Source organism: Chelonoidis abingdonii, chromosome 16 (assembly GCF_003597395.2).
Source record: "Chelonoidis abingdonii isolate Lonesome George chromosome 16, CheloAbing_2.0, whole genome shotgun sequence".
NCBI lineage: Eukaryota > Metazoa > Chordata > Testudines > Testudinidae > Chelonoidis > Chelonoidis abingdonii.
In genome coordinates this window covers 3,864,214-3,876,841 of record NC_133784.1, presented here as the reverse complement: position 1 = coordinate 3,876,841, position 12,628 = coordinate 3,864,214, and the positions used below count along the sequence as shown (strand labels likewise).

At 40.6% G+C, this 12,628-nt stretch overlaps 1 protein-coding gene across 1 annotated transcript in view; it reads left to right on the top strand.

Moving 5' to 3' along the window:
* The first annotated feature begins 1,247 nt into the window (after window positions 1-1,247).
* Window positions 1,248-12,628, top strand: part of SUFU (SUFU negative regulator of hedgehog signaling) — a 112,748-nt gene continuing 101,367 nt past the window's right edge. The window contains exon 1 of the mRNA XM_075072970.1: window positions 1,248-1,381. Within this exon, the coding sequence (XP_074929071.1) occupies window positions 1,281-1,381 (101 nt within the window). The 5' untranslated portion in view covers window positions 1,248-1,280. The remainder of the gene's footprint in view (window positions 1,382-12,628) is intronic.

Here is a 12,628-nt window from a genome sequence, read left to right as displayed (position 1 = left end):
GCATACAAAGAGTTGGGGGCTAGGGTATAAGAAGAGGTGTGCTTGTATGTGGCCATTTTAGTTTCTTGCCTTTTTTTTGTTTGGATCTTTTTACAGGCAGGTCAGACAGGAAACGGTTAAACAGCTATTTGCTCTGTTCCATAAAGGTGGCTGACATCTTGTTTCTTCTTGTCTTCATCTGTCCTTTCTGTTTTATGATAGTACAAATAGCAAGGAAAACAGTTTGGCACGTTTTCTCATGTGGACGGGGGAGTTACCTTTCTCTGCACAGCTAGATGTGACTACAAATTGCTAATGAGGTCACTAACTTTGCTAGTGTCAATCAAATTTCTTTTTCGTCTTACAGCAGTAAATATTCTGCAAATTCCATTTTTATATCAAATGGATTATTCCATTAAGTAGTCTGCTAGTTGCTATATTCTGACTGTAAGTAGTGTTCCACTATGCAACCAATTCTAATATTTAACTTGATGCTGTGGGGTATGTTTTTAAGTCATTCTAAATTGACATTCTTAGTGTGCTTAGAGGACATTAATAACATAACTTTGCAGAGAGAATGACTTTTGTCTCCAGTATTCACATTTTGTTTGCTTTCAAACATATGCAATATTCTCTTAAAACTCAATCTTTTCTAATTCTACTGTAAGAAATAGAATGACTTAGAAAAAGTGGGAGTATACATTTCTGAACTGAGTTAAAGGTTTGCAGTGTGAGTATTGCTGTCACCACTTTTTTCTATTATTTTTCAATCATTTTGAGTGTTTTGTAAAAACTTTTTTTAGTACTGGTCCTCCAGACAGTTTCACGCTTTAACTTTAAAAACACTCAGCATATGAGATGCATGCATCCTGTCTTCCTATGCTTAAAACTCTGTATTTAACTTGGCCTTATTCTTTATTTTCTCCAGAGGGAATTTGGGTATGCTAATTTCATTTTTGTCACTTGCAGTGATTTGAAGCAGGCCTTTGTCTAAAAGGCCCATACCAGCATCTGTGCAGATTTCATATTCATTTAGCATAAGACAGCCTTTCAAGACTCCCATGAAAATAAAAAGCACAGCTGAAAGTGTCATAACAAGACAGGTGTGATAATACATGGAAAAATTCACCTTTGTCTGCATAGCTTTCTTTTTAAAAAAATATATATGGGACTAATGATACTGAGCATGTAAAACAGTTAAAATTGTCTTTCTCCAATATTATACTGAACTTCCTTTTGTTTTTTTTGTTTTTTTTTTTTTTTACAGGTTGGGGGGACCAGATCCTCTGGACTACGTTAGCATGTACAGGAACTTGGGAAACCCAGCGTTGAATGTTCCTGAGCACTGGCATTATGTCAGCTTTGGGTTAAGTGACTTGTATGGAGACAACAGAGTTCACGAGTGAGTGTCTTATGGATCCTATTGCTGCATGTTGTGCTTTGTATATGTTGTGGATGAGGAGGAGTGAGGGACAGTAAAACAGCATCTTGTTTGTGGGTCAAACGTACATATTTTTTGCGTTGTAGACCAAGACCGTGCAAAGGGAATTGCAACTCCTCATGGGTGCAGGAGTCTACCATGCAGTTCTTGCAAGACCAGGGCCTACTTTAGAATGTGATTGGTTAACTTATTTTTTTAATGATTTTAACTTTTGATAAAATCCTTATTTTTCTTCTGCTTAATACTTTATTGATATTTAAACTGTTCCACTATGGTCCTCTTAAACCCTCACCAATCACCTGTTAAGAACCATGTCCTTAAAATGTCATTGGAGCACCTTTCCTTGAGTTGGGAAGGCATCGTTAATATCAGTGTGTGGGCATAGGAGGCATTTTTAGATGCTGGGACCCCATCCCACTCAATATAAAGGTGCCAGGATACAGAAATAGAAGCATAAGAAAATAATCATTTGGTCTCTGTTCTCACTCCCCTAGTGTTGGGCTGCTCACACATGGAGATGGTTCCACTCTCCCGGGCACTTTCTTCCTTCTCCTTCCTCTTTTTTTAGCTTCTGATATGGTGAATAGGCTTCTATCAGGTATGTTGCATCAGGCTAAGAAAAGTCAGGCTAGATCTTATTCTGGTCTTTTCTACTGATCTTGACCATTAATTAGAGGTAGAGCAGGCAACAGTAGCTGGTAAACATATGGGCTGTGGTTGCTAAGCCTTCTCAAAGTAGTGTGTCTAGTTTTGTAACTAGCCAGGAGTGGAGAGACCTTCCTGTTGTTACCTAGCTTTTATGGAGCAGAGACAGTTGATCTAGTGAATCTTGGAATTGTAGTGTTTTGCAGTTGAAGGGCAAATACCCCTGATTGTTGGTATGGTTGTGGGGGTCTAAATTAGCTAATCTAAGCTTACCACCTCTTTCTTGCCTGGGTTAAGCTCCAGCGAGCTGTTTTTCTCTCAGGTGCTTTGTCTCGCAGGCACACAGCCAGCTCTTTTAACTTCCCCCACATCCACAATGCAGCAGGCAAAGTGAGTAGGTATCCACAGCCAGACACTTTAAGGTCTTGCTGAGGAATGCAAAGTTGCTTGTCAGCTAAGCTAGTATCGTTCACAAGCTGATTAGACAAAACATCTGCATCTCTGAGACCTGGCAGGAAACCTTGACCAGCCTGGTACTGACCCAATTGACCCCACTCTACTAGCTACTCAGTAACAATGTAGGCCAAGAAGAAAGCAAGGGCAAATCAGGAGAAAGGGAGGGTGAGATAGAGACTTCTTTCTCTCGGGACAGAAGAGACCCTATCCGGGACACACAAACCTTAACATGTTATGCAGAGAGGTGTCTTGCTGCTGCATGTTGTCTTGTCAGAGCCCAGGTCTGACCGTCAGAGCCCAGGTCTGACCGTCAGAGCACAGTGTAATGCTTATCAGTTCGCTCAAACTCCTGCCTGAAAGGAATGATAATGAGTAGGGTATGGAGTTGGCATCCCTCCTAAAGATATCTGTGTTGGATAAATGCATTTATCCATCAAAAAGTACATTACGTAAGGACACTACTTTCTTCAGCCTTCAACCTGACTTTAACACTTACCTATCTTTACCTAAACCAAGCTGATGTCCTAAGAATGACACTTAATGTTTCAGGTACAAGATATCTACTGTGGGCTAAACTTTCCAGAAGTAACCTAGTAAATAGTGTTCAGAATCTGAAGTAGAATTTTCCAAAAGTTAAACCTTCTAACTTTTTATCTGATCAAATGACTTGGCCTAGAAATTCCAAATTGGTTGATCTCAGTGGAGAGATGTATTTTGCTGATTGTGGTGCAGGGGGATTATTGAGATATTCAGCTCTTGTGGCTCAAATGAAGGGTGATAGAGAACCATGTCTGGTGAGGTGTGTGTTGTGCACTGAAGGAGCAGTCTTTCTCTCTTTATGGAGTGTGCACACTCCACTAAGGCTTCTGAGCAATTTCCTGCCCCCCTACCTCTCAAATTGATTTGAGAACTAGCTTTTCTTTTTTGGTTGAAAAATCCTTAATATTATGTCCCCTTTGGGAACCAGCCCCCTCAATCCCTAACTTCAGATTTTCAAGGTTTAAGGTTCAGTTTAAACCCAACCTTCCAAACACTACAAAGCGGGGACATGCACAGTCAAGGACCCTCAAGCAACTGTACCTGGCAAGTCACTTCACCTTTGTACCTTAGTTTACCTGTCTGTAAAATGGGGATAATACTTGCTGTCCTCTGTGAAGCACTTCAAAATCTGTAGATGAAAGACCTAGTGATCCTAATATTAACAATTCAGTGTCTCACTAAGAAGAGCCAGAAACTGTCAGTCTTCTCCCCAAAGAACATGGGGTAATCGCTAACTCCAAAACAGTTTACTAGTCTCCCTTACGCTTAATCAGACACTGCAATATCATTTAAACCAAACTCCACCTTTGTGTTAATTCTCGTGGATGCACAAAGGCCATGACTGGTACACATCTCCAAACATACCTTTTGTTAGAAATACAGTAACTGTGTCAAAGATACAAATCGCCTACACACAGAACCTTAAATTATGAGATTTTCATGGTAAGAGCACGGTGGAGTTAAGTGCAAAAGACCACTTATATAGCCAGATTTTAAAAAGAGATCAGCACCGAGTAGCTTTCAGTGGCTTCTGCTGGGTGTTGAAAATCTTTTAGTGTCTCGACAAACACAAACCTGGTGTGCTGTAGTTCAGTCTGGGTGCAATCTGAACAAATATAGTGGCTTCCCTGCCTTAAAGAGCTTCTCATTCTTTGGGAGTGAACTTATTGAAGTCCTTATGAAAATATCTTCAACAAAATTCGGTTCAGAGTCCTTAAAGAGGGTAAAATGGTCACATGGAAGAGGTTGGCAGTGGTATAAAGTAGAACTAAAGTTGTTTTGGATGACTTTCACTGTTGCCACACAACCATAGACCTTTTTTAAGGTGGAGCCTGCGGTAGTACACTATAGATCAAATCCAAAGCCCACTGAAATCAAATGGAATTTTTCCATAGGCTGCAGAGAGTACTGAACCTGACCAGATCGCAGCAGTCTGTAAGGTTTTTAAGAAGTGTGTATTTTCATAACTTCTCTCTGCTTAACCTGTTATAAAATACACTGTCTTCTTCCTACACAAAATGCACCCTAGTCCAAAAGCTCTGCAAGCCTTTAAATCTCTCTGCTTGTGACCTAGCGTACTCAGACTCTTTTGGTAATACTTCTGTTATTCTGTACAATTTAGACCAATTATAATGCTATATAGCTGAAAGGTTTTTAGGAGTGAACCCAGCCTGAATTGGGGGCCCCCCTGTATTTGTATTAATAATGAAATAGCAAACAGATGTTGCAAATGAAGTGAACATGTTGACTTTAATTTATATTTTTTAATAAGAACCTGAAAAGTCTGAAGTGTAGCTCTCCCTGTGACTCCTTGCTGACAGATTTATTTTCAGTTAAAATAGCACTATTTCCTGTACTGTTTAAATATTGGTTATGCTCTGCTTAGAAAACAGATCTGTTTTTAGGAGCCACAGAATAACATGGAAGAAATTTTAAGAATTTCAAGTGGGAGAACTTTTTTCATTTAAAAAGCAATCAGTGTTTCATAGTATAATGGCAGCCATGACACCAGCTGTGGTGGCTTGATTGCCCTCACTGTCCTAAATCATTACATCATAACAGTGTTATGGAACCAGAGGTCTTTGATTGGGACTTCACACACAACTACCTGAGTGGGAGCAGAGATCCCCTTCCTAATCTTTTGAAAAGGTTTCTCCTCTTTCTTTAACTTCTCTGCCTCTAAAATTCAGGCTTGTTTGTAGCTTGTTTCAGGGGAGGATCCCACTGCTGTGGAAAGCAGTGAATCCATAAAGCAGAGGTCCCCAACACAGTGCCTGCAGGCTCCATGGCGCCCGTGGGGGCATCTAAATGCACCTGCGTCCTGGCCGGTTGTCGAGCATCCACTGAAATGCCGCCAAAATTTGGCAGCATTTTAGCAGCAACGTCTCTGGATGACGCTGCTTGCTGCCGACAAGTGATGTCATCCAGAGGCGTTGCCGCTGAATTTTGGTGGCATTTCGGCGGATGCTTGACCGTCGCCACGGTCCTAAGGTTGGGGACCGCTGCCATAGAGTGTTGGAGAGTACAATCCTTTTGGATGTGTAACTTTGTGAAGTCTATATATGGCATGGTGGTAGTGTATTTATAAACATGTAAGATTCAAGCTGTCAAAGTATCTGAAACGCTCTTAAAGATAGCCTGGAAGGATTAGACTTGTATTGGTAAATGCTGGTGTATGTTTTTTCATTGGTTTGTGTGTGTATGGTGCAGTGGACATTTCCTCATCAATAATAATTGAAATTTACAAAGGCAAATTAAGAAAACTGCTGCTGGAGGACTTATGAAATTTTGATTTAAGGATATTAATTTTGTATATTGATGTGATGCTGAAACTTGTGCTTTAACAGTTATAAAGCTTTAACTTTTTGAATCTCCATATCTGGTGTGATTAAATTATCTGTCACCCGTTGTCTGATTCCCTCCATAATTTCCTGCAGCTGTGAAAATTTAAATACATAAAAATGCATAAATAGACATTGGTATTATCTGTATATTATTATTTTTTAAATCACATTCGAAGTCTACTGCAAGGTCACACAAATCTACTTCCTGCTCAAAGAGGAATAACCTCTATTCCAATAATTCATCTACCTTTTTGTAATACACTGCCTTCTTCCCACATGAATTATTTTTGGTTTTTTATAACAACACCTAAAGACCTGGCTGAGTTTAGGGCCCTGTATACACACAAGAAGAGAGAGGCCCTGCCCCCAAAAAGTTTATAATCTAAATGCGCAAAACAGACAGAGTGGGAAAAAAGAAAAGATGATCACAGTTTTACAAAGAGGGAGGTGACTTGTCCAATCACACAGTGAGTCTGTTGCAGAGCCATATCCCACTTCCCAGGCCTGCAGTTCAGCAGAAGATTCCCCTTACCCTCTTTTCAAGTGCTTGTTAAACTACTGGGGGTATGTTGCTATCCCCTCAAGAGACCTGCATGCTGTAAAAACCCTGACAGGGTTGAATAACTTCAGTGGTATTGAAATCTGCAAAGAAATAGTATCAAGTCACAGCAGAAAACACAATTTATATCAGGACTGTAGGTGTGTGGCTTTTTTAATTTAACATTTGCTCTTTTCAGAGGAGAGAACTCCAATACTGCTCTTATGTTCAAGTGTTTTTAATATAAGTTCCTAAGCTATGACGTTTGTGTCCTGATCTACACACAGACGGTGGACTGTTCTGGCAGCTTGGCAGAAGACTAATTGCTGCAGCAAATTTGCATAAAACAGAGATGAAGGCAGCTGCAATCAGCTCTAATACAGATGCACAGCACCACCTGCTGAGACAACAGGTACCAGTTTGCAACACTCCTTTTGATTTGAGCTGTTCTCCACTCTTATCAAAAGGGAGCATTGCATGCTGAGACAACATGTTGTCTCTCTGCGTGGCACCACTCCTACTAAAGGTAACAGTACGTGCAAACTTCTAAGAACCCAATGGCATGGACTAGTTGCTCATACAGACCAGGTGAATTGCTAGGGTATTAGTTATGGCTATTAAAGGTGCAAAAACTGGAAAGGGTAACAAGTATGGGATTGAGGAGGAGAAGAATTTTTCTTTAAAGCTGTTATTGAATTTGATGGTTTTTGTTTTGGTATTGGGATTTTGAAAGTTGCAATCAGTACACTCTCCTGTCAGTGAGAACTGTCTTCCTCTTGTAATTTTGTCTGAATGTAGTTATGATAGTGCTGACAGGTGTCTCTTTAGTGGGCCTCTTAGTTCTGTAACCCCTCATATAACTCCTTGACATCAATTTGGCAGCCCAGAGTCTGAAATTTAGATCCTAAAGAGTCCCCAAGTGCTTTACAAACTACATAAAGCACCACTGAAATATAACAAACTATGAGGTGAGACTGTGCAGTGGTGTCGTTTTAAAGTGCAGTATCAGCCCACCAGCGTGGCATTCCAACCCCACCCCCATACTTCAGGGGGTGGGGCATAGTGGTGTAGTGGAACCGGAATACTGTTCCATTGTGTTCTGGCTAAACGGTGCCATTCAAAATCTGACAGATAGGACACTGAAAGGTAGTGAGATAAGCAGGGGCGGCTCTAGGCATTTTGCCGCCCCAAGCATGGCAGGCAGGCTGTCCGCCGAAGGTGCGGGACCAACGGACCGTCCGCAGGGGCGCCGCTGAAGGCTGCCTGCCTGCCGCCCTCGCAGCAACCGGCAGAGCCCCCCCAGTGGCTTGCCACCTCAAGCACGCACTTAGTGTGCAGGTGCCTGGAGCCACCCATGGAAGCAGGCTTAACCCAGAATCTTTCTTTTCATCCATGAAAAGTGGTGTTAGAGAAATGTCCATTTAGAGCAGATAAGACACTAGAATTTTTTTTGTTTGACATTTGAAAGATCTGCCTGCAAACTTAATGAAATTCATTGTACAGTATTTGCCTTGAAATCATGAAATATGAAGTTAGTCTGGTTTGGATTCAAGCCTGTGATTCCAGGAAAATGTGTATAAAGAATAAATTTCTAGCTTCCATGGCTGTGAAGATGTGCAAATGTGTGAACTGAGCTTAACCAGCGCAGACACATGTGCCTCAGTTTGGCTTAAAACAATAGTCCAGAGGTGCAACCTACCTTCTGCCTTCAACTCATTTCACTAGGTTGTTAGCTCTCAAGTCAAATGACACTTAAATGTTAACTCTTTGGTAACCATTGTAGTGGATTGAATAAGGAAAGTGGTTTGAGTAAAGAGCTAGGTGTTGCTAGGGGAGGAAATACAGATTGTTGGGGGCCAGGGGGAGCAGGATAGAAATGTTGCTGGTTCTAAAGTTGGGCACTCTTCCCTTGCCAGCAATATCTTTTGCGACCTTATTGAATTAATTTTAAGTATCTTTAGAGTCTATTGTATTAAGTGAATGGTTTATGTATTATTGTGGGCTGGGCTTGTATGTAACCTCTTGAGGGGGAAGATAAAACACATGTGAGACTTCAAGGTTCCAAGGACTATATTGAACAACGTGCCAGCCAAGAATGGACTTTGTGTTGAGTGGTTTGCCTAGGAATATCTATGGGCAGGTGAAGGCAAATGTGCCACCTCTGGTTATGTAAAAAACCCCAGCCTTTTGAAGCCATGCCCTGAGGCATGGGCCATTGTCTGCTGATCACCTGCTGCATGAGGCCAAGATCAAAGGGCCAAGTTGTATGAAGGAAAGACTGAATTATTCTTAGTTCTGGTTCTGAATCAGAAACAGTTATGAACTTGAAACCATGGGGAAAATCCATTGTCGGGTTTTCTAGACATCAAGTTCTGAAAGGGCCATTGTGATCCTTTAGTCCAGGAGTGGGCAACCTTTCAGAAGTGGTGTGCCAAGTCTTCATTTATTCACTCTGATGTAAGGTTTCATGTGCCAGTAATATATGTTAACGTTTTTAGAAAGTCTCTTTCTATAAGTCTATAATATATAACTAAACTATTATTGTATGTAAAGTAAATAAGGTTTTAAAAATGTTTAAGAAGCTTCATTTAAAAATAAATTAAAAAGCAGAGCCCTCCCGGACCAGTGGCCAGGACCCAGGCAGAGTAAGTGCCACTGAAAATCCACTCCCGTAGGTTGCCTACCCCTGCTCTAGTCTGGCCTCCTGCACATTGCAGGCCACAGAACCTCACCCATCCATTCCTGTAATAGATCCCCGTAACCTCTGTCTAAGTTACTGATGTCCTCTAATCATGATTTAAAGACTTCAAGTTAGAGAATCCATCATTTACACTAGTTTAATCGACAGCCCTAGTTTAATCACAGTTAAGTCAAGTGATTAACTCAAATTAATTGCAATTAAAAAAATTATATTAATGGCAGTTTTAATTGCACTGTTACATTTCAATTGGTATTCTGTTTATTAAATATTTTTGGATGTCTTTCTACATTTTTCAAATATATTTCAGTTATAACACGGAATACAAAGTGTACAGTGCTCACTTTATATTTATGATTACAAATATTTGCACTGTAAAAATGATAAAGAGAGTTGTCAGTTCACCTCATACAAGTACTGTAGTGCAATCTTTATCATAAAAGTGCAACTTACAAATGTAAATTTTGTTACATAACTGCACTCAAAAACAAAACAATGCAAAACTTTAGAGTCTAGAAGTCCACTCAGTCTTATTTCTTGTTCAGCCAGTTGCTAAGAGAAACAAGTTTGTTTACATTTGCAAGAGATAATGCTGTCTGCTTCTTATTTACAATGTCACGTGAAAGTGAGAACAAGCGTTCGTGTGGCACTTTTGTAGCCGGCATTGCAAGGTATTTACATGCCAGATATGCTAGACGTGCGTATGCCTCTTCATGCTTCGGCCACCATTCGATAGACAAGCTTCCAAGCTGACGATGCTCTTTTTTTTTTTAAAGCATTAATTAAATTTGACTGAACTCCTTGGGGGAGAATGTATGTTTCCCGCTGTTTTACCTGCATTCTTCCATATATTTCATGTTATAGTAGTATCAGATGATAACCTAGCACGTTGTTGATTTTTTAAGAACACTTTCACTGAAGATTGGTACCTTCTTTGCGTTTTGTCAAATGTGAAATTTCTAAAGACAGTTACAGCACTTGACCCAGGGTTTAAGAATCTGAAGTGCCTTCTGAAATCTGAGAAGGATGAAGTGTGCAGCATGCCTTCAAAAGTTTTAAAAGCGCAACACTCCGATGCGGTAACTGCAGAATCCAAACCACAAAAAAGGAAAATCAACCTTCTGGTGACATCTGACTCAGATGATGAAAATGAACATGCGTCAGTCCGCAATGCTTTGGATAGTTATCTAGCAGAACCCATGATCAGTAGGGATGCATGTCTTCTGGAATGGTGGTTGAATCATGAAGGGACATATGAATTTTTAGCATATCGGCACGTAGGTATCCTGCAACACTGGTTATAACAGTGCCATATGAATGCCTGCTCTCTCTTTCAGATGACATTGTAAACAAGAAGTGGGCAGAACTATCTACTGCAAATGTAAACAAACTTGTTTGAGCAATTGGCTGTACAAGAAGTAGGACTGAACGGACTTTCTAGGCTCTAAAGTTCTCCATTGTTTTCTTTTTGAATGTAGTTATTTTTTGGACAAAATTCTGCATTTGTAAGTTCCACTTTCATGATGGAGATTTCACTACGGTACTTGTATTAGGTGAATTGAAAAATACTATTTCTTTTTTACAATGCACATATTTGTAATAAAATAAATATAAAGTGAGCATTGTACACTTTGTATTCTGTGTTGTAATTGAAATAAAAATATTTGACAATGTAGAAAACATCAAAAAAAATTTAAATAATTTTTTTTTATTATTAACAATATGATTAATTTGAATAGCTTGATAACCCTGGTTTAAACCTGCAAGTGACCCATGTTCCATGCTGCAGTGGAAGGTGAAAAAACCGTCAGGGAGGTTGACACCTATCAGAGCCTGAGATTTGAGTTTGTATGATCTAAGGCATGTGTGTAGGTTCTTGTATTAGTTTTTAAGGCATTTCTCTGAAATGCTTTCACCTTGAGGATAAATGCTCTTGCTGATGAAGAGCTATGGTAACTTGCAACTGCATGCATTATTCTGTTTATAACCTCTGGAGAGAAAGCAAAGCACAGATACTGGCTGGTCTTTTAGTCAGTCTGGCTTGCTCGGGATATCACAATATAGATGGGGAGCTGTGCAGCAGGTCTCTACCCAAGGGAGGTGACAGCTGAGGAGCTGGGAGCCAAGAATGGGTGCCCTGGGGGGACTATGGAAGGGAATATAAGTGCAGTTGCCCAGAACTGTAACATATAAAGTACTGGCCACATAATTCATTGTAGTTACTAAATGAGGTCCATGCCATATTCTATCCTTGGTCTGTGTGCAAATGTGCTGTTGACATGGGTGGGAAATCTGTTGGGGATTTAAGGTGGCATGGAGTCCTGAACTTATGTTCCAGCTTACCCCATAATGAAAACCTTACATTCTGCACTCCCCAGTTAATGGATTTGCCACTCCTGATCTATGGTTTCATAATGTGCTCACAGAATTTCTGGGCGCCTATTAAAAGAATAGCACCTTTCGTAGCCATTGTGGAACCAAATTCTCGGCTCCTTTCCATTGATAGCAGGGATATAATAGTAATAATAATAGTAATAATAAAAAAAATTAGGCTGGTTGGTGGCCTCCATTATTATAGCAAGGCCTTGGAAAAGATGAGTCAGCAATTTTGCTTAAATTGTCAAGACTCCAGTTTACCCTGTGACGATCACAGCCAGGCCAAGGCAGACCACTCTGCAGTAGTCAGCCTTGAGATGTCTAAAGCATGAGTTGTCATGACTGGGTCCATATCTGAGGAAGCTGCAGTTGTTTGGCAAAAAATGGAAGGTGTTTCTGACCAGTGTGTTGAGAGATACATGTTAAAGAGCAGCAAGTCCAGTAAAATTCTGGAGGGTCAGTACGGCTCTGACAGATTTATGCCCGGTCTCAAATGCTTCCCACTTTCTACCACCATCACTTTGTCTTGTCATGAATGGAGCTTTAGCCAGTACATCCAAAAATGTATTTCTTCTGGGCATCCTCACCTGAGGCAGCATCTGCTGCAGAGGAGGGGGAAATGTAGAGATGAGTATTAAGCTCAGCTGAGAGGGAGGAGCTTGAGTCAATTGTCCTACATCCAAGTTAATGGGACTTAAGGCAAGGAGTCTGAGTATATGGAGGAGGGCATTTTACCCTGGAACTCCCCCCTCTGCCTTCCTCCCCTGCTTGTTTATCAGAGATGAAATATATTGACCTTCAAGGTAATGCTCCTCTTTTCATTCAGGCTTTTGCCTGAGGGGTGGGGCAAGGGAGGGCAGAATCCATATACCTAATGGATTGTCATTTTTATTCTTTGTATGTTAAGCAAATCTGATACATCTGAAAAAATAATTTAAACCAAGCATCACACCTACCATCACGCACACTTCGGAGGTAACTTTTTCAGATACCTCATTGAGGTAATGCTCTAGGGCTGTTTAAGACTTCTGATTCTGTGTTGGCGGTAGACCTCCCTTGAAGCTGTGGTCACCGTGTGGAAACATCCCCCTTCCCCCCAAGCATATTTGGTT